A 23,163-nucleotide genomic window follows, 5' to 3' on the forward strand; every position below is an offset into this window, starting at 1 on the left:
TATTCCATTACATTCATATACCACAACTTGCTTAGCCATTCCCCAGTTGATGAGCATCCTCTCAATTTCCAATTCTTTGCCACCACAAAAAGAGCTGCTATAAATATTTTTGTACATGTGGGTCCTTTTCCCATTTGTTTGATCTCTTTGGGATATAGCCCTGGAAGTGCTGTTGCTGGATCAGAGGGTATGCACATTTTTGTAGCCCTTTGGGCATAGTTCCAAATTGTTCTCCAAAATGGTTGGATCATTTCACAACTCCACCAACAATGTATTAGTGTTCCAATTTTCCCACATCTTCTCCAGCATTTATCATTTTCCTGTTTTGTCATGTTGGCCAATCTGATAGGTGTGATGTGGTACCTCAGAGTTGTTTTGATTTGCATTTCTCTAATAAATAGTGATTTAGAGTATTTTTTTCATATGACTATAGATGGCTTTAATTTCTTCATCTGAGAACTGTCTGTTCATATCATTTGACCATTTATCAATTGGGGAATGGCTTGTGTTCTTATAAATTTGTCTTAATTCTCTATATTTTAGAAATGATGGCCTCAGACACTTAATAGCTTTATGACCCTGGGCAAGTCACTTCACACTATTTGCCATAGTTTCCTCATCTGTAAAATGAGCTAGAGAAGGAAATGACAAACCACTCCAGTGTCTTTAGAGAAAACTCCAAATAGAGTCATGAAGAGTCATACATGACTGAATCGACTGAATGATAACTGCAGTAAGGTGGAGATGGGGTGGTATAGTGTAGAGCCCACTGAATTTGGAATTAGAACATCTGAGTTGAAATCTGGGACCTGCTACTCTATAGCTTTAGAGAAGTCAGCATCAAATGCCTCATCTAAAAAGGGGAATGATGATAATTCCAGTTTGCCTCACTAGGTCTTTGCAGAGGATTAAGGACACACTGTGTGTAATGCACTTTGTAAATTATAGTGCACCTTATGAATGTGAGCTGTTTTTGTTATAGACACTTAGTTTTCATTGCCAAGTTGATGACCTTCCGACCTGCTGCATTCACATTGCAAAATGATGCCTAATTGGGCAGGCCTATCAGATTATAAATTTCACTAATACTACACCCCCACACATTGTATTCTTTTTAAAGTAGATTTTTATTGCTCTCTCTTGTTTTTGTATCACCTGCCTCTTCACCTATAGCTTACTCCCTCACCCTCCAAAATAACCATCCCTGTAACAAAGAACTAGAAAAAAAAGTCAGCAAAACCATTCAATACATTGAAAAACTCTGATGTTATACACATTTTGGGGGATGGGAGAGGGAAGAGATTGCCTCTCTATCTCACTGAGACTGGAAGTGCTGCAGCTACGCAAAGGCTAACCTCATTGCTAATCCTTGGGCAGCCTGGTACCCACTCCACCCTCACTAGATTCCTCCCCCTAGGGTACTGCCTAACTTAGTGTGGAAATCCAGCCAGCTTTAGGCCTATTACAGCTTAAAACTTCTGAATCCACGTGATTTCCCAGCCTCAGCTTCCCCATTATTAGCAGGGACTGACTATAGGTCCACACCACCATGCCCTATAACACAGTGTAATGTTTATCTCTAGCACCTACAGCATGGAAAATCTTCTCAGAATGTCACAAGATCTTGCATTCTTGTTCCCTTTTGCATCATGGTTCAGTAGCACAAAATGTGTCAAGTACTAGATGCATTTTATGGTTCTATTGAAGTCAGTGATGGCAAACAAATGAAAGAAAACTTACTGGCAAGAACTTCAGTCACAGCCTTGGAAGGGAACTCAGAGTTGATCCTAGTGCAGCCTCAGCTAAACAGGAGTCTTCTCCACCCTGTCTTCTACAAATGAACAGGCAGCCCATTTCACAGCGGGACTGCTGTTGCTGTTCAGTTTTTCAGTGATGTCAGCCTCTTCATGACCCCAGTTGGGGTTTTGTTGGCAGAGATACTGGAGTGGTTTGCCATTTCCTTCTCCAGCTCATTGTACAGATGAGGAAACTGAGGCATACAGGTTGAAGTGATTTGCCCAGGGTCACACAGCTAATAAAATATCTGAGGCCGTCTTTGAACTCAGGTCTTCCTGACTCCGACTTTATCCACTCTGCCACCTAGCTGCCCCTTACCACTATCTCTCTGCCAAGAGGTGGGAGTCACACTTCACCATTGTTTCTCTGATCATTATTTCCAGTTTTGCTCTCTCAGACCAAACAGAACAGATGTCTTCCACGTAGCTTCTCTTCAGATATGAGATAGCTACAATCATCATCCCTGCTAAAATCTCTTTTCCAGGCTAAAGTTCATTCAGCCAATCCTTATACAGGATGGTCCCAGAGACCCTTATCACCACCTTTTTTTTGACGTGTCCAATTAACAGTGTCCTTTCTAAAATGTGGTGCCCAGAACTAGCCCTAACATCGTAGATTTACACAGTCCGCTTAGCGCTGGATGGAGTAGATGTTTTGGACGCTATTTTTCTCTGAGTGACACGGAAGATCATATCCACTCTTCTGGCTGCCACATCACGTGGTTGGCTCCTATTTAGCTCACGGACCCAACACCAATCTTTTTTGCACAGAAGCAGTTATTTAGCCGTAGTTCTCGCCATGCTGCCTTTGTACAGTGGGTCCTTCTCAAGGAATTCAGTAACCAACCTCACGGCCGTCACCGCTGTCCCTTATACTAAGAGCCTTCAGCGTACACGCTGATATTCCCTCACACGATTTGGCCTCCCAGCTAATCAGTTTTGTCAGCTCCCAGTGACCTTTCTCTTTCACTCCACCAGCCATTCACAAAGGCGGCCACATACTTGATTCTAGCATCACCACCTTTGAATAAGAACTCTGAATATCTTGTATCTGAGCATAACCTCCTATCATTTCATCTCTGTTCTTCGTCTTCGCTGGCCTCCACCCATCATTGCTCTAGTAGACCATCACCCCTTCTCTGCTTCATTTTTCCTCCCTTAACACAGTAGTTAAGCAGCTAGCGTCCTCTATCCTTGAATCCCTTGCACCTTTGACTATTTTCACTCATGGCTTGCCAAAATCTAATCTTTATTTCCTCCACCATTGACCCACCTTTCTTTCCTGCTTATGTATTCCTGAACCATGCTGGAAGAAAACACATAACTGTACTGAGTCTGCTATAATTTTATGTTATGTAGATCTCATTACAGCAAGGCAATATTTTTATTCCTATATATGTTGTGACATTACACATAGAGGGCTGTTTCAGACTTCCTCTACTCTCTTCAAGCCTCCCATGCACACCACCACCCTATGTAGACCACCTCACTTCATACTGGACAGAAAACTTGGTGGCATTCTTACTGTCAGCTCCTCCTCCTCTTCTGTGCCTCAAGACCCCTTGATATTATCCCCCATTCTGTCTTCCTTTGTTCCATACTTTACTCCATAAAGAAGTGTCCTTTCTCATAAAAGCCAACCCCTCCAGGTGACCAACTGTTAGACATTTCCAACTGGATGTCCCCAGACACCTCAGAGTTATTCCTAAACCTATTCCTCTTTAAGACAGTTCTAGTCCCCTAAGTTTTCAAATTCATAGTCATGCTTGACTCTTCATTCTCCCTCACTCTGCCCCCCCCATGTTCACTCAGTTGCTAAGACTTGCCACTTTTACCTGTACGTGAGTTGCAGTCACCCCTTTCTCTCCAATAATGCTGCTGTCTTCCTTTTGAATTTCATCACCTCTCACCTGGACTGTGGCAGTAGTCTCCCTGCCTCCAGCTTTAATCCATTCTTCAGACAGCTCTCAAAATACAGGTCTGATCATGTCATGCACCCCTTCTCCTTCAGATAGTTGTTTTTGTTTGCCGTTCAGAGCCTTTCACAATGTGATTTTAGTGTACCTTTTCATTCCTGCTGTATGTAACCCCCCACCCCCCACCCAGTTTCAGCTAAATTGATGCATTTGATGTCCCCCATACAGAACCTTTAATATTCCATCTCGTTATCTCGTAGAAGCCCTGGCTGCCTCCAAAATCTAGGTTAAGAGCTACATTCTACATTGGACCTTTCCTGATTCCCCCATTAGCTCTTGGTGTTTCCCCCCCACCACCACCACAAAATACCTTGTGTTTTGTATATATTTTACATTTGTTTGTATATGTACGTGTTGTTTCCCTAAGAAGAATGTAAGTTCCTTAAGGGGGAAGAAATGTTTTATTTTTGTCTTTATAAGCACTAGCACACAGTTCCTGACACATATAGTGGTGCTTAATAAATGCTAGTTGATTCTTTTATCTATGCATTAATTCAAATCATTGTTTAATAGTGAATGACACAGGGCCCAGAAGAAATCCATGGTAGGATTCCTTAGCAGCTTCCCTTTAATTTGACTCATTAATGACTCCATCTTGGTCTAGTGTCATTCAGCCAGTACTAAATATGTCTAATTTACAGCTCTTCATCTTGTCCTTGAGGAGAGCAGTCAGAGACATTTCCATGTTCTGCCAGTCTAATAAACCCATAAAAAAAGAAATGATGGTCTGGCATGAACTCTTCTTAATGAAGCTAGGCCAGCTTCCAGTGGTCACCATTTCCCTTTCTAAGGGTTCACAAACCAATTCTAAAGCTGTGTTCCGGAATTTCACCGGGAATTGAAGTCAAGCTTTCTGGCCTCTTAGCTCCCAGATTCTACTCACTTACCTCTTTAGAAAATCAAGACATTTGTCTGTCTCCAAACCAGTAGCTCTTCTCCTGGTTGCTGTGACTTTTTGGATATCAGTGCTCTCAGGGTCCACATCTGCCAATTTTTTCAGGATCCCTGGACTTTTCATTCTCCAGGTCCTTACCTACTCATTTACCTCAATTTCAACCAATTTTTTTCTATTCTTGACAGTCTGAAGAGCATTCTTGTCAGTTAAAATGAAAGCACAGTGAATTGAATACTTATGTCTTCTGTCCATTATCCTGAACCTGTTTATCTTGAGCAGTAAAGGTCCTGTACCTTCTTTGATCTCTCTCTTTTTTGTCAGTATAGCTTTTTTTTAAAAGTCCTTTTTGTTGCCCTTTCCATTTCTCACCCCTTTTAACTTCTTTGGAGCTTTAGCATTATTGCTTGTCTTTTTTTTTTTTTAACAGGACCATGTCACATTTTGAAATTCACCTTTGGTTACATGCCTTTGTTTCTGTTCTCTGTACGCGTCTCTTCAAAACCCAAGTTGTCCTTGTACATCCACATCAGACTCTCTGGACAGCTACATTTTTCTTCCACGTTTGCAGTAGTTTATTTCCATTATTCAAACCCCATTCCTTACAGCTTCCTATCTCCCATGGAAAGGCTTCTGGCATTTTAGATTGTGTACACACACACACACACACACACACACACACACACACACACACGCGATGTATGTTTACATATGCATATGTGCATACAAACACGTGTAAGTATATACCTACATATATATACATGTATACACAGAGGTGTGCATACATATGCCTATATATGTACACATACTCACATGTATGCATGCATACATATAAAAAATTTCTCTAAACCTTTTGAAATCCCATTCCAGATTCTAGGGAATATGCCATTCTGTAGCCAGTTTTCCTTTCTTCCCTTACTAATTGTAAGATAGAGTGGTTGGTCCTTTTCTCCCAAGATTCCCATCATTTCCACTTAAGCAGCTAATTTCACATTTATTCAGAATCATGTCCAAAATAGAAAAACACTCCCCTTCTTGCTTCCTCTGCCTTTTGAAAAATTGAACTTGTATTTAAGGCAACTCAATAATTTGTCAACTTTCCTACTTTTGGGCAAAGACAGAGCTCCCACAAAAAATTTCATGTAGTTGAAATCCTCATTTACTACCAGATCATTACACCATGTCAGGCTGTTTCCTCTGGTATTGATTTCCTTCTCTTGTCCAGATCATTTATAAGTACATCCTGATGACAATATTGTTGCTTTTTCTTAATACTCACCAAAATTCTTTCCACCATGCTTCCTTCTTCATTTTTGTCAGTTTCCTCACATGAGTAATCCATAATGCCTAGGATATTCCACAATCCTTCTTATCCATTTTTCTCCTTTTCAATAAGGCATACTCTTTTTTTCCCAATTCAGTAAGCATTTATTAAGTGCCTACTAATGACAAGTCACTCTAATAAGCATTGTAGAGATAGAAAAAACAAAATGAAAACCAGTCCTGACACTCATAAAGCTTATACTTTTACCAAATAACCACCATATTCCATACTTATAAAAATCATTTGCTTTCTTGCATTAGGATTTTTGATTTACCTTCTTATTTACCCATGCTTTGGGCAGTTTTACAGATGCATCTCTGAGGATAAAGGCTGCATTAAATGTTTGTTAATGTATTATGGTCTCATTGTCCAAAAGTGCTGTGATGATAATATACATTTAAGTCTTTAACCATCGTGTATCTTGCGTCATCATTAATAAGGACTTTTCAGCAAAAACAGGAAGTTAAAGATTAGTTTTTGGCAATTTAAAATTACCTTTTTTTTTAGAGGGGATTCTTTATAAAACTGATCAAATTTTTGAAAAAAAAATGTAAATGGAGAGAGTTGAGGAATAATAGTTTCATTAAAATTAGTGCTTGAGATTTTCTAAATGGCTTTGTGTTTTGAGGAAGCTGACTGAAAAAGGGCTGGTTTTAGTGTCGTTGACTGGGAGAGCATCTGAAATGTGATGAGATGTCCTAGTTATACTTTCCAATTATAGGTTTGTTTTTAAAAAAATCCATTAGCTGGGTTAGCAGGAGTTTTAGCTGTCTTTTGTTTGGATAATAGCATATTCATTTCAGTGCTCATGCTGAAAAACATACCAAATGTTAAACTCTCAGAAGTTTTGTCGAATGAGAATGTTTCTCATTGGCACAGTGGATGGAGCACTGAGTTGGAATCAGACTCTTCATCATGAAGACTCATCTTTGTGAGTTCAAATCTGACCTCAGACACTTCTAGCTGTGTGATCCAGGGCACTTAACCCTGTTTGTCTCAGTTTCTCATCTAAAAAATGAGCTGGAGAAGGAAATGGCAAACCATTCCAGTATCTTTGCCAAGAAAACACCAAAATGGGGTCACAGAGAGTCAGACATGACTGAAAACAACTGAACAACAAAGAAGATACAGCTATAGATTTAGTAACCAAGAATTTTTTGCTTTTTCTTATTCTGTTTTTTTAAGCACCATCTTCATAATAGTTAGCATTTAAATAGTGCTTCAAGCACTTTCTATATATTACCTCATTTAATCCTCATAACAACCGTATGAAGTAGGTGCTATTATTATCTTGATTGTACAGATGAGGATATTGAGGCAGAAGTTAAGTGAAGTGAGTGACTTGTCCACTAGCACAGTTAGTGTTTGAGTCAGAATTTGAACACAGGCCCTCTTCTTTCAAGTATACCCTTTGTCACCTAGTTGCCTGCATTTAACACAATAAAGTTTTTTTAAAAAAATTTTATAAAATTAAAATTTGCATAGTAGGCTCATCCTCTGTAGATAGTTGTGGTTAATTTTTTTGGATAATATAATAATATGCTCAAAATATTCATATATATTCAAAAAAGATGTGTGTCGGGGCAGCTAGGTGGCACACTGGATAGAGTAGCATCCTTGGAGTCAGGAGGACCTGAGTTCAAATCCAGCCCCAGACTCTTGGCATGTACTAGCTGTGTGACCCTGGGCAAGTCACTTAACTTTGCCTAGCGCCCCCCCCGCCCCAAAAAAAGATCTGTCCTCATTTGATGCAGGTATTCCCTCCAAAGAGGACAAAAGATTACCCATGTATAGTTCAATAAAGCTTGCTAATTTGGGTTTTTTCTCTGTCCATTTTCTTCTGAAAATGTCCTAATTATAATGGTTTTGGTTTGGGTTTTTTGGGGTTTTTTTGCCAGAAAGATATTTGCTAAGGCAGATCTTCTCATTTATTTCATGATAAATTCACATCTCTAGTTAGGTTAGCTATACCCATGTACTAGAACTGTTTGAAACATCAGCCCCTGCATATCTCTCTGTCTTGAAAGCGCTTTTCTAATAGCACCAGAAAGGACTGTGGTTCTAGGGTAAAGTTCCTTCACAGCCCCATTGATAGATGCTGAGTAGCACTCCCTAGAGGGGAAGGGATGGCCAAACCATGTTTATGGCTTTGTATAGAGGTCCTTGATTAAAATGGTAAAATATCCCAGGTGAGAATTGAGTTTGAGTAGAAGGATTTTATCAGTGTTTGATAGTCCATTTGTATATTTGCTAAACATCTTCTGGAATCAAGGCACTTGACTCAGGTATGGAGGTTATCTTTTTTTTTTTTTTTGGTCTGCCTAATTTAATTGCCTCCGTTTTTTTTTTTTCATCATTTTGACATTTGTGATGAGCCTGGCATAGACACTGTTTTCCCACTCCCCTTCTGCCTTGAAGTATTGTAGTGAATTACAGAATTTTGACTAGGTGTGACGGGTTTGGTTCCGTTGACCTTGGATGGTCTTACATTATTTTCAGAGTTGAGCTCAGTGCCTACAAATAGTTACTGACGAAACTGCTGTGTATGTTTATGGGACCAAAGCCCATCGCTTTCCATAGCAGCTGACTTTTCAGATTGAAAGGGAAGGGGGGTGGGGTGGGCACATGGCAAAAGAGATAATTTAACAGCTAGAGTTTAACTGTCTAGCCAGGATATTCTTATAAATCTTTTTTCGAAAACTTCATTCTTCATGAATAAGCTAATGCTTTCATAGCAAGAGGAATACCAGTTCCTGAAGTCTTTGAAAGAATAGGGCCCTTGTGTAAGATGAAATCTGTTCCCTAATGTTGAGGCAGAATGCAGAAAACTTTCTTTTACGTTAACTGAATGTATTTCTGAGCATGGGGACACATGTGCTCCACTGAACTCCTTAAGTTGTAGCTAGACTGCTCTGCCTTCTCATCTCTGCCTCTCAGAAGCTCTGGCCTTTTTCGGCAGGAGGCCGTTCCTAGTCTCCTCTATGTAAGTAATAACAGGAGCCTCCCCTGACCTGCTAAACAAAGAAGCTCTCAAAAAGTTCAAAATCACTTGAGTCACTTTATCAGAGTAAAACCACAGTAATGGATCAACACCTCTTTCCTACTAGTGGGGAGTTTGATACAAGCTATCTGCCACTTTCCCAGGATCCTCCCTCCTCCCACTAACATGATTCACTACTTTGGGAAAGGGTACCCTCTCCCTCCATGGAGCCAAACTCCATCCAGGATGCCAGTGAACTATCCTATATGCATCCTCTCATGCTGCCCCTTCATTTCGTGGCTTGCTTGATTTAGTCTTATGTCTTCTGGGTTTCCTTGCATGAGACTCTGATATTCTGACCTGCCCAAATTTTCACTAAGACACTATATATACCTGTGTGAATACATGTATGTTTCCTCCCTTTTGGAATCTAAGCTCATTGAAGGTGAGGATGTCTTAGTTTTTTTTCTTTATAGCTCCAGCACTTAGCTCTGTACCTGGTACATAATAATCCTTTAATAAATACTTTCAGATTGGTTGATTAATTCTGCAGAAATAGGGAAAGTCAGAAGAGGGAAGGGAATTCGTGGTAAAATAAATAAGATTTGAAGATATTGAGTTTGAGAAGGCCTCTGGTATATCCAGCCAGAAATATGCCAGTAGACTATCAAGGTTGAATGTATAGATCTGGGTGTCATCCGCTTAGACATAATGGTACCTGATGAAGTCACCAAATGAGAGAGCATGGCAGGAGAGGAAAAGAATGCCCAGGACAAAGCCCTGGAGTATACACACAGTTACTGAGTATGACATAAGATGGCAGTCCATCAAAGAAGATTCAGAAAGAGCCACTCAGGGAACCCAGAGAGAAGTAGCATTGGATGCAAAAAACTGGATGACTGCTTTTCAAGCATGTTCTAGAGAGGATTATGCTTTAGGTAGGATTGGAATAAATGGTCTCCTAGGTTCCTCCTAAGTCAACGATTCTCTGTGTGGGATCCCATTAGCCTCTAGAAACAGAGGTTCTTAACCTTGTCTGTTTCCTGGATCCCTTTGGCAGTGTGGTGAAGCCTACTCAGAATTATGTTTTTAAATATATGAAATAAAATGCATAGATTACAAAGGAAACACCCTTCCTTTCATTCAGTATAACTGCATCATATTGAAATATGGTTAGCAAAATTTTTTTTTAAACAAGTTCGTTAACTTTGAGGGTTAAGAACCTCTCTTCTAGAAGTACATTATGAAATCATGTTTTTAGTTTCGAAATAACAGGGCCAGAATTTTGCAATGGAATTTTGTTCAATAGCATTCAGTCTGCTACTGACATAGAATTTTGAAAGATAACATTTTAGAGCAGAAGTGGACCATACAAATCATGTAGTCTAGTCCCTTCATTTGATGAACTAGAAAACCATAACGCCAGAAGTGTGAAATGATTTGCTCAGGGTCACTGGTTAAAGTTATCCAGGGAATTAGTATTGTCCAAAACAAAAAAATTTTAAGGTCAAATAAGAGTGTGAAACTTTAATTACTTAAAGAGAACAAACAAAAGGGAAAAAAAAAGCAAGCTATATGTCAGTACCAGGAAAGGAAGACCCTCTGGTGTCAGTCTGAAGACAGCTAGAGAATTGGTAAACACTAGGATAGTGGTCTTTATTGCTTTGTAAAAAGTATCCATACTCTCATTTAATGTCGTTTACTTTTTGTTCATACTTAGTTCTCAAAGAAGGCCAGTGGTGATGTCTTTACTTGCATGTGAATTGGATTTAACTGAGGCACAGCTACATCAGCCTCTCTCTTCCAGAGTCATAGAAGTCATTGCAGTGCAGTGTAGTTACATAGACACTTTCAAATGAAAAAGCATTCCTTAAGAGCTCACTAACATTACAGGAACTGTGCCAAGCCCTTGAGGATGCAGATACAAGCAAATGAGAGGGATAGGCACAATACCTAGAGTGGCCTGGATCATTCTCACTTGGTGTTACCAATACCAAGCACACTCTCAGTTCTTTTCTATTGAAATGCTTAGGATAATAAGTTCAGCCACATGCCAAGAAGGATATGTATTCTTGAGCCAACATAAGAAAAGTCAGAGTTCCTATTTATATTGGAATTTTTGCCCTGTCTCTGGTGAGAAATATGGTCCAGTTTTAACAAGGCCTGGATGCCAGATGTCCTATCAGTGAATATGGGACATCCTGGACAGGATGTGACTGATGTGACTGATCCCTAGTGGCAATAATTGCTGCCTCTTTCTTTCTCTGTGCTGCTTGTGAATAAGCCTTCCTTGATCTTTTTTTGAATAAGCTATTACTTCACAGGGAGGGGAAAAAGGGGGTTTTAGCTCCTTTATTGGTGAATGAAAATCAAACACATCTGTATTTCATAAAACAATCATTTCTTTATGGCTGTTAAAGTGAATTCCAAAGGTGATTTTTTTTTTTTACAAAACCTGTCTGTTGGAGGTGAATAGTGGGGTGAGGCGTTGGGCAGTACTACCTTTAGTGGGTCATTATTGAAAAGTGACCTCAACCTGGCTTCTCGATTTACTCATGTAATAGTTTAAGGGAGGTTCCCCTTTATTCCCCTTGATGTGTATTTACAATGTACTCACACCCCATTTTTTTTAAAAGCTTTTTTAGAGTAAGATGGAAAAAAAAAACCTGTAAAAAAGTGAAGGTCATTTAAAAAAATATGTGATTATAAATCTAAGTAATGTTACATTATGGGGGAAAATTTGAGATGAATAGTTTCACCAAGGCCCTACTTCTCTGTCTCATTGTGGTGAGGTAGATACCCTAGGTTCTCAAAGATTACGTCAGAGCCTTACCCTCAGAGATGATGCTTGAACAAATGGCCGTCATTTTTCTAAACCAGATACTAAAAGGCATTCTTCATTTGAAACAAAAGTTCTTAACCTTTGGGAGGTTTGAAACAAAGGTTCTTAACCTGGGAGTCCATTAACTTAGATGGAAAAAAACATTGCACATATATTTTCACAAACCTCTACCTAAACTCAGGATTTCCTTCAATTATTTAAACACATTATTTTAAAAAAAGAGTCCATGGGCTTCACCAGCCTGACAAAGTGGGCTCAGTGGCACCAAAAAAAGGGGTAAGAACTTATAATTTGGAAAGTGTGGGTGACTGTAGAATAGTAGCTATCTTAGGCATTATTTAGGATTTATATTCCACTTATCTCCAAATATGATTTGAGACAATTCACTGTAATTATTAACAAAATGTGCTGGGTTTTTTTTTTCTTTCAAATCTTGATACAGTTAAATTCCCACTTAGGATAAGTATCTCTAACATTTTTGTAAAAATGTGTTAATAAAACACATAATAATAGTCTATTATAATAGAATTATTATAATTACATATCAGTTTATGTAATTATATAATGATAAACATGAAGCAAATAAAACAACCTCTGTTAAAATAAAGCCCACCACTGTTAGCCACTTTTTACCTTTTTGGAGTTATGACCTTAATTTTTTTTCACCCAATATTACAGTTCTTCAGGGGAATATTGTTCTTTGTCACTTTCCTTACCCTCAGGTTCAGTGTATGAGAATGAGCTGATCGTTATTAAATTGTAAATCAGGAAACCTTGATTCACGTATTGATTCAAGCTCTTCCACATGTTTGCTATTCAACCTTAAGCAGCTCAGCCCTCCTGGACCTCAGGTTTCTTCATAAAATAGAACTAAGAACACTTTCACAATTCACCTCATGGGGTATCTAGCAAGATAATATATGTGAAGTACTTTGCCATTATCTCAAACTACAGGTGGAATACTAATGGTTCCACAATAATATCATAATTGAACCCTGCCCCCAACTGTAACATCATGTGTCCCTGCTATATCAGGCCAGTTACCTGAGATACAGGTTGTTACTATGAAATTAATTCCCATACTAGGAAATTACTTGTTTAATGTTAAATTTTTGTCGAACCAAATAATGGCATGCTCCTTAAAACATTGTTATGATTTAAAAAAGATGTCACATAGCAGTCAAACCTACTGGTGACAATTCCCTATTGCCTAGACCATCCTTGCCCAAGTCATTTGATGACTCATCATTTTGAAACAGCAAAAACAACCTCGAAAAAAAAGAATTCTTCCTATCTGTTGTTTCTGTCTTGATGCATGGCTCAGACATTTAATAGAAAACCTATGTCATCCAGTGCAAACCTAAGGTCACTCCATGCCCACCATGTTACAGATTTTTATAGAAATTAAGGGGGAAAAAGTAGAGGGGGGGACATAGAAAGCAGAATTCAACATTTATTTAGCAACTACCATATCCAAAGCACAGTTTCTAGCACATTTACTTTAATGGGCTTTTTAGTTTGATTTGGTGGTTTTTTTTTTCTTTTGGAGTGTGTTCTGCTTTTTGTTTGTTTTGTTTTGTTGGGTTTTCCCCATCATGGTGGGTGGTTGATTTCTGCTTTCACTTGAAAAGATATTCAGAAAAAGTTCCCTTTCAATGTAACCCTCAAAAACCATTTCTCTAATTTGTAGAAGTGCCAGATTTTTAGAACCCTGCTCAAAATAATTGAGCTGATTTTTGGAATTGAGACACTTTGTGAAACTTACTGCAAGCCACACAGTTCACACTTTTTTTTTAATAAAGGAAAAGGGTTTTTTTTTATTATGGAATCAGTGTTTCTAATGTGTTTCTACAAGTATAGTGAGAGCCACAGCTATTCACAACCCACATTTTGATCTTTTCCCCCTTGTGTGTGGGTAGCGACAGTACAATGGCGCTTTATAATGAATTGGGTCTCCTCTGGCATGAGGAAGTACTGACGTTATTTTCCTTACACAGTCAGAGCACAGATTTGTCACAAACCCTAGGGGAAATGCAGTAACCTTGTAAAATGCCAAAGCATGGCAGAGAGAGGGCTTTCACTCCCTCTGGAGCACCAGGGAACCAGTATGGGAAAGGTATCATATCCACAGTTTTGCCTCATCTGCCCCATCAGAGAGAACAGCTACAAAGCCATTCCGATAAGCTAGCAGCCTATAGCTACGTTACCTTCTGTCTCCATCCCTTTTTTTTTTTTAATGTGAAAGCAAAGACAAAACTCATGATATAAAGTGAGATGGAGGCAGTTTGCCATAGTGGAAAGGTAAGTCTTGCTGGACTTGGAGTCAGGAGAGATTTGGGTTTGAATCCTTCCTCCAAACCTTACTACCTTTTTGACAATAAAAAAGCAAGTCACTGTGGGCCTCAGTTTCCTCATCCTTAAAGTAGGGATATTATCATGGCTATTTAACACCACAATTATTGTGAGGATCAAAAAATATATTCTACATTAAGTACTTTCTAAGCCTTAAAACGTTATAAAATGTCAGCTACTATTATAAATTAACCAGCACACAGGCAAAGTCTTTTACATTACCTTTTATATAGCAAAGGTCATTTCCATTCATTTTCCTGGTTGATGGAGGGTCAAGTTATATATAGTAAAGGCGGGTAAAGAACTATCCCATCCTGAAAATTGTATTTTATACTAGTAAGGCATGAAGGTGAAAGTATGTCACAGTCTCTGTCTCTCCCTCTCCCTCCCTCCCTCCCTTTCCTTTCTTCTCTCCATCTGCCCTCTCTTTGAAGATTTTGATAGCAGAAGAGAAGGAAAGAGTAAGGAAGGAGATTTGAGAACTCTAGGCTCAAGCTTTAGAGTTAGAAGGGGCCTTAAACTCCAACTACTCCAACCCTCTCATTTTACATTTGAATAAACTCAGACCCAGTGATGTTAACTTGCTCAAGGTCAAGAAGCCAGTACATGCAAAGCCAAGATTTGAACATAGGTCTTCTGACTCTAAATTCATCATTTTATCTATTGCACCGTAGAAAAAGAGAAGAGACCATTGTATGAGGAAATACATGGTGGAAAAAGTTGCCATGTTCTACCTAGCACAAACAACATGAGACCAACCAGTTAGTATAAATAAATTATCATTGAAGCTGTATCAGAATAGTGGTGTGCTTTGAGAGTTGAAATGAAACCCAGTGGCCTGAAGGTTGAGAAGCTTTTATGGGAGAAGCTGTAAGTGTGAATTTCACTCTCCTAATAGCATGGGGTAGGGGGGAGGGAGGAGTAAGACAGGGGGGAGAGGGGGAGAGAGAGAGAGACAGACAGACAGACAGACAAGGACAAACCATTGGGGTGGCAGAATGTATAATGAGGGATTGATTGGCCACAGAGAAAATATTGAAGTGTCAAGATTTCAAAAATTGAGCTTAACTTTAGTAAAAGGGTGTTTTGGGTTTGAGGTAGGTAATTTTTCTGGTTTCCTGTTCTATGGGAGAGTTTGAAGACCAATTAGCAGCTTGAGTCTTTAAGACACCACTTTGAGTTGTAATGAGTTTATTTTCACAGTGTGGAAGCAGTGCAGAAGGAAAGCACCTCCTGCTAAAACTTTTAATAAGCTGTTATGAAGCCCTCCAATGTGCTAATATTTACACTGCAGGCTCCTTTTCTGGAGATTTCATGGCCATGCTAAATACTGTGGCCTTCCGAGATCTGTTTTTTCGATATTTTCCTCTCACTTTTAAATCATCTGCCTCTCAAGCTTTTTAGGTTTTCTTTACATGTGGTTTGTGTGACCTCTAGTGGACAAAACTCATTCAACTGGTTTAATGGATTTTTCTTTTCCTATATTGGAACAGAATGATAGAATCTTAGACTTGTAGGATTTAGAGCTAGGTTAGGAATTATCTAGTGCAACCTCCTGATTTTACATATGTGGAAGCTGCTGCAAGGTAAAGTAAAGTGATTTGCTTCAGGTTGCACAGGCAGGAAAGTAAAACCACAGAGCCAAGACTGGAATCCAGGGTCTTCCAGTTCTTCACCTTCTGTTATTGTAATGTAAAGAACCCTGGATTTGAAGAAGGAATCTAATACTTCCTTGATCCTCAGCAGACAAATGAAAATTGCTGTTGGAGGTCATATGGTGTATATTTTCCTAGTTTATTAATTTTCCTCAAAAATTCATGTTTGAGCCTCTGTCACAATTGTTTTGGATGGTGCTTTTGGCCGGATCTCAGGAAACCTGGGTTTAGGTGACTGTAGGAAGATTACTGGAACTCTTTGTGCCTTGCTTTTTCCAGTTAGAAAAATGAGGACAGTCCTTACTGGTCACTTGCATTTAAATAGTGAAGCCATATGTAGAAAAGAAATAGAAAATCACAGGTACTATGCAGTGAATCCATAGAGTTAGCTAAGTGTTAAGGATAATTCAACTGCTTTTCATAAGACTGTAGAATCATAGATTTAGATCTGGAAAGGACCATTGGGCCCAACACTGTCTTTTTACAGATGAGGAAACTGAGGGCCAGAGAAGTTACATAACTTGTGAGGGTCACATCCAAGATGGGATTTGAAGCTGGGCCTTCCTAACTCTAACTGCTTTACCAGTTATTAGAATGATTCAGGCCAAAGCACTAAGCTTTACTAAATTATCTAAGTACCTGTAGCTTTGTAGTCTGCTTAGAACATTTTCCTCAGTGCTTTATACATCCCACCTGATCTTCAGACTCAATAGTCTGTCGTTTGGTGAAGGCATTACCCTTGTTCTCTGAATTTCTTTTCAGTTCACATCAGCAGTTTTACGCCAAAGATATAGAGATGAAAAATGACACTGCCCCCCCCACCCTCAAGGAGTTTACAGTCTAATTGGAGGGCTTTGATAAGATCTAGGCAAAGTGCCCTTAACGACTTGAGAAGGAGAGAATCACTTTTAGCTGGGAAAATCAAAGAAGGTTTTCATGGAGAAAGTGCCATCTGAGCAGGGCTTTAAGAAAAGGCTTTTAACAGACTGATAAGAGAAGAATACATCCCAGATATTGGGGGGAGAGATAGCTTATATATGAGTACACAGTGGTGGGAGAGTGAAAAATAATGTTGTATTATGGGTGAGGTAATCGGTTTAAATGGAAGATTCCATAAGAGTTTGGAAGGTAGTGTGAAGTCAATCTGGATAGGTAGGTTGGAACTGGATTGTAAGTATTTTATCCTTTACACAGTAGAAAGCCACCATAAATTTTTGAAAAAAGGAATGTCAGATCTGTGCCATAGGAAGATTATGTTGGCAGTTGTGTCAAGGATAGATAAGAGAGGGGAAAGATTGGAGAGTATTCTAATAGACCAAGGGAGACACAGTAAAGGTCTGAACTGGAGCAGTACAGTGTGAGTGAGGAGGATGAGACAGATTACAGATATGAGAGATATGAAGGTTGCATTGGCTGAATTTATCAATGGAGAAATTGGATGTGGGGGTAAGGGAGAGGAAGAGTCAAAGATGACAAAGGTGACAGGGTACCATCCTTGGAAACTAGGAAGCTGGGATTTAGGAAGGAAGAGGATGAGTCCAATCTGAGGAATTGTAGAATTTCGGAGTTAAAAATTACCCTTAAATTTAGATCTTCTAGTCATAGAATGCTTCAGTTATTGGAAATAGAAGTACCTTAGAGAAATTTCAGTTCGTCTGTTATTTTATCTGTTAGGAAACTGAGGCTCAGAGGGGCTAAATGATTTGTCTAACATATAATCAGTGGCAAAGCTGAGACTTAAACCCAGGCGTCCTTACTGTTTAGTATACATAGGATTATAGACTTAAGGCTTGAAGGGATCCCTCTTCCAAAGGTTCTTAACCTAGAGTCTGTGAACTAGTTCTTTTAATATTTCGATAACCATATTTCTATATATATTTTTTTCCTTTGCAATCCTCTGTACTTTATTCATTCTGAGAAGGGGTCTGTGACACAAAAAAAAGTTGTAGTCCATATCCCCATTTCACAGATGAAGACTCTAAGGCCTAGGGATTAAAAAAATTATTTCCCCAGGTCTTCAGTGGTATTTCCCATGTATATTTTGTTGTTTACAACCTTTCTGCCTCCCAGAAAAGTATTCAGAGCTTGCACTTGCCCCATTCTGAGTTCAGTGCAGGACTGTTAATGATCTAAGTTACAAAGCCATTATTTCTTTTCTAAGTCGTTCCACTTTGGTTATCTGCAGGAGTGGTCTCAAACTCAAATAAAAACAGGGCCACTAAAACATCCACAGGGACCTCTGCCTGTCATAAATTAATTAAAAAAACATATTAACATTATTTATGATGCATTTTTATTTATTTTGTTAAATATTTCATACTTTTATCTGCTTCCAGTGACGGTAGGAAGTGTTGCCTTGATATGTTTGATACCCCTGATCTATCATATACCAGATCTGTCAGATAATTGATAATAGTCCTTTTTCTCAGGCATCCTGCTTTCCTTAATCAAAGCCACATATATTCTACTTATGATGTGTCGATTTTACTGGACCAACAGTCTGGGCCGGCCACATAAAACATCGGGATGTTTTGACCTTCCAGCTTTGAAGTGTGACTCATGGATTGTTGTCAACACGGAGCTGAGAGGCTGATTCAGAAACCAGGCAGATAAGATATTTATAAGTTGGGCGATCAAAGGCAAAGAGAGGTAAAGCAACTTTTAATGAAAAAAAAAATAGTCTGGGGGCAGGGGATTGTTTCCATCAAACCTTGTTCTCTGCCCAGCTTCACATGTAGAGCAGCTGGAAGCATGTGTCTCTAACAACCCTTCCTCCCAATGCTTCCCAGTCTTTTTTGCCTGAAAATCCCCCCCCAAAAAAAATCTTTTTTTTTTTTTAACAATCTTCTCCAGTCATGCAGTCTTCAGATTGTTCAGTAGTTTCAGACTCTTCATGACCCCATTTGGTTTTGGTAGATTTGTTGTTGTTGTTGGCCAAGATACTGAAGTGATTTGCAGTTTCCTTTTCCAACTCATTTTACAGATGAGGACACTGAGGCAAACAGGGTTAATTAAGTGATTTGCCCAGGGTCACATATCTGGTAAGTGCTTGAGGCTGGATTTGAACTCAGGTTTTCCCAACCCCAGGCCCATTGCTTTATCCACTGTACCACCTAGCTGCCCCTCCCCGGGATGCAATCTTCTACCACAGTTCTGTCATGTTGGGGCAGCAGCCATCCATAAGCTGCTTAGCAAGGATGGGGCTGGGGTTGGGGGGTTGCTTTTAAGCAGAGCAGCAAAATGCTTCTGGCCATAAGGAAGCCAGACCTTGAGTTCAAGTTGCTGGCCAGCGAATGTTCTGTTAACAGCATAGATTGGCTGGGAAGAATTTCCAGTATCTGTGAGACCCCCACCCACAAACCGCCGTCACGGTCACTCACCGTCCTTCTTCCCCAGAATTTCTTAAGGAGGCACTTTAATAATCAAGCTGAAAAACCTACTTTTCTACAACGTTGAATCTACGCTTTGTCTAGATAGCCATGCCATAAGGAGATCTGTGTTGGCTCATATACTGGGTGAAGAGATACCACCTTGTGGATATCACAGAGACCTGTATCTCTGTGCATCTTTGTATAGCTGTGTAAAATATTTGCCAGACCTACTCATCTGATCATTTAAAACCAGTTGACTTGAAGTTTTCAGCAGCCGGGTTAGCAGTCCAACCTCTTTGGTCTCTACTAGAATTAGTTGGTTGTGCATATCTTTCTGTATCAAGGCTTTTGGGTTGTCCTTCTTTATGCCAGGGTTTTCTTTTTCCAATTGTTTCTCCTCATTCTGACAGCTATTGTGAGCTGACCGGCTTAGAAAGGGTCTTCTCTTCCTGTTGTTGCAGGGAAAATAGAGAAAGTCAAACCTCCTCCATCCCCCACAACAGAAGGCCCCAGCTCGCAGTCTGATTTACTCCCTGAAGAGGCTGCCGGATCCCAGCGGCCCAAGAATCTGATGCAGACCCTCATGGAAGATTACGAAACACACAAATCTAAAAGGCGTGAGAAAATGGATGAGAGCAGTGTAAGTTTTTCCTTTCCTTTTACTTACTCTAAGGCCATTGCTACAGGCTTTGATCTTACAGGGAAGGATATGTCCAAAGTTGTCTAGCCCCTCCTGCCTCTTTCCCCTCCCCCCAGTTTCAGACTGCTTGAAAGGTTCCTTGACTAGTTTAGAAGCATGTGACTCTGTGGGGAGTTTTGTCCTTTTTGTTTTACTGACTGCAAAGTGCCAAGGGCTGAAGGATGGACACCCACTGGAAGTCTGCTTCAGTGCCAGGCCTTTGACAGAATTTGAGCCAGCCACACCCTTGAGCTCAGTTCTAGCTGTTTTATGTATTCAGAGGCAGAGAAAGAGGAATGTAGAGAGAGAGTTGGGATATCCACCAGGGCCATTAAGGACAGCCTTCCAACCACAGTTGTGATTATGAGCACTCCTTGGCTTTTTTAGTAAACCTTTGGCTTTCCAAATAGAGAGAGGACATGGGACTGTCCATTTCACTGCTGACAATGCTTAAAAGACTGAACATGGTTAGCAGTTGTTTCAAATCTTTCTGCTTATTGTGGTGGGAAAAGATGACTTAAAATGACAGTTTAATATACACATACTTTTCTGCAGAAATCTAAACCACCACCTTGGGACCTCTGCATTGACAATGTCCCCAGGTCATCTACTCAACCACTTCGTGGACCTGGGCAGTTGGGTTGTGAACTCTAAACCCACACAATAGATATGTTCATCGCTCTTTTCCAAATTTGCCTTCTGAAAATGATCAGACTTCTTAAAGCAGTGGTGCCCAAAATAAGGCCCATCCTCTCTGTCCCCCATAGTTACTCACTGGGCCTCTAACACACCACATCAAGCCATATCCCCAGAACCTCACCTCTCCACTCTGTTCCCAACACATCCCTTTCTAAGCTTAGTATTGGCCCTTCTAGGCAGTTTTAACCTAACTATTATCAGGGCACTGGAAGCAGCTATACATATCACTGGGGAAAATCCTCCTACATATACTCTCCCAGCATACCCACCTCCTGTCCACCAGAATCACTTGGTGGTTGTGGCACGTGGGCTCAAGAAAGAGTTCTCGCACTAATTCATTTTGGAGAGGGTAGAGTGAGTCACACAGAATAAACAGGCATGGTGACCTGCATCTCAGATCTCACAACACTACCTTTCCCCACAGAACATATTCCACTTCTTCATTTCCCTGTTTCTTTTTAGGGCACTGGCATCCTTCCAGTCATTTGGTTTCGCAACATTGGCTCATCTTGGCCTTCTAACTCTGTCCCCCTACAGACCTAATCAGTTGCCAAATCTTGTCATTTCTCACTCCTCAACATCTTTCACATCTGTTTCCTTCTCTCTCAGACAGGCACCACCCTATTCCCACAGTCTCAAGGCTCTGCCTTCTCCTGACCAGTCCTACACAGTACTGTCAAAGTGGTTTTCTTAAAACATAGTGCCCAGTTGATTCTAGGATTAATTTTTTTTAATCTTTATCTCATCATTTTTAATATCTATTTTTTGTGGAAGTTTTATAATGTGCATTATATAATAGCACAATTTACAAATGAGTATATTGGGGTATATATTCAAACTTTTTTGCTAATGGGCATGTATTATCAAAAACTTCAGAGATCACTGTCATAGAGGATTATGAGCATGAATCCACAAAAGTTAATTTTATAGGACTCATCCCTGTAAAATACTTCTGAAGCATTAGGCTTCTATACTGGAAGGGGCCTACTTGTGTCAATGCTACCTTCACCTACTGTATTCTTGTTCAAATAAGTTAGAACATAAAAACAAGTTTTTATATGTGTGTTGAGCCAGATACTAAGAGGTATTTGAAAGAAACATAGTACGGTACTGTATGAGCTATTGAAATTGATTTTTTCAGTTGTCACCAAGAGGCCTTGAAGTTTTTCTGTCTGGCTTTATTGAAAAGTACCTTGGGCCATACTCTATAAAATTGGAACTTTTCTATACGGAGCATATCATGAAGGAATGAATGACTCTGTATGTGATTCAAGAGCAGTTTGTGCATTGCACAAAAGTGGGGCGAGGGTAGATCTGTAACTCTGCTTAATTTGCAGAGGGGAGTGGGGTAGAACTGTTTGACAACCCAAAAATTCATACTCAAATTTTAAAGACATCTCAGTGTCTTCCCTGTGGTTAAATCTGGATATAGGTGACCCATTTAGAGCACTTACCCAGAGATTATTAACAGGCCTTACCCCTTAACATTAGACTATCTATTCTTATAGTCTTTCTAGAACTCTCTGAAGTATCATATTCAATCGGACCCTTCTGGAGGCTGTAACAGTTTTGAAATTAATTTCTCTCAGCTTCCTATTTATTTTCTTCTTTTAATCTTGCACAGTACCTAAGCAGCTCTGTGGAAAGGTAAGCCTGGCGACATATCCCATGCTCTTCCCTGTGGTGTGGATGTGCTTGGACAAATGTAACTTGCTTTTGCACACACTCCCAACGACAATGGTCTCTCCTTGCTGTTCTGGTCTGTGTCATGGATCTGCATCATTAGCAAGTGTTTCTGTTTTAAGTTTTGCCCCCTCTTGGAGATAAGGTTTCTCCCTTTTGAAATCATGCACTGCTAAGTCTTACCTGAGAGCAGTGGTTAGGCAGTGGGACCACCACCACAAGTAATTAAGTACGTGCCATTCCTGCAGCCCTTTCACATTCTCACTGTGGTTTAGTTCATTTGTTCCTGTCAAACTGCCAGATAATTAGCATCAACTGTGTTGAGTTGTCACCTTTGGCTTAATGAGTTCGTTTGGAATCTGTTTTGTTTCATTGGTCCTATTATTTTTCACAGTTCCTGTTTAAGTAAATACTAGTGCAGAAGCTTTCCCAGGGCAGCTGATGTTTCCCTCCCCCACTCCCTCAACCTCTATCCAACCCTTCTACTCTTCCTTCCTATAAGTACGTCTGTTGGAAGAGGAGAGAAGACACCCAACTAATCCTTGGTTTAGAGGTTAAATATTTTCACACTGCCCAAAGTAGTATTGACCAAGCATGGAAGCTCATTTTACACCATGAAAAACCCCTAGATCCCAACAGAAAACATATCCGGGTCACTGCATCTCTTATTAAGGACCAAATCACCAAGAGCATCCACCATCATCTCACCTGAACTAATATATAATAATCAGTCAGGCATAGGTATATGATCAGGCTTATATCATCTTGTTGCTCATAGGATTGTGGGCATTTATATTGTCATCAAATATTTATTCAGCCCCACTGTGTTCCTATCACATGAAAAACCTGTCTTTGAAAGTATTCATTGGATCAGAAAGTTTATTATGATGAATGTGTGTTTGTTTTCTCTTGTG

General features: G+C 39.7%; 1 protein-coding gene across 5 annotated transcripts in view; it reads left to right on the plus strand.

Moving 5' to 3' along the window:
* Positions 1–23,163, plus strand: part of LOC110198225 (PALM2-AKAP2 fusion protein) — a 267,027-nt gene that overhangs the window by 229,091 nt on the left and 14,773 nt on the right. For 3 of the 5 annotated variants that reach the window (XM_078152851.1, XM_078152853.1, XM_078152849.1), the window contains one exon: positions 19,650–19,828. The exons of 1 other annotated variant lie outside the window; for it this stretch is intronic. In XM_078152851.1, coding sequence (XP_078008977.1) covers positions 19,650–19,828 — 179 coding nt within the window. Of the gene's footprint in view, positions 1–19,649; positions 19,829–22,190; positions 22,214–23,163 lie in introns of all 5 variants that reach the window. One more of the 5 variants, XM_078152850.1, reaches the window with a different exon arrangement.

The sequence above is a fragment of the Phascolarctos cinereus genome, unplaced genomic scaffold (assembly GCF_003287225.1).
Source record: "Phascolarctos cinereus isolate Bilbo 61053 unplaced genomic scaffold, phaCin_HiC Scaffold_4;HRSCAF=312, whole genome shotgun sequence".
Lineage (NCBI taxonomy): Eukaryota > Metazoa > Chordata > Mammalia > Diprotodontia > Phascolarctidae > Phascolarctos > Phascolarctos cinereus.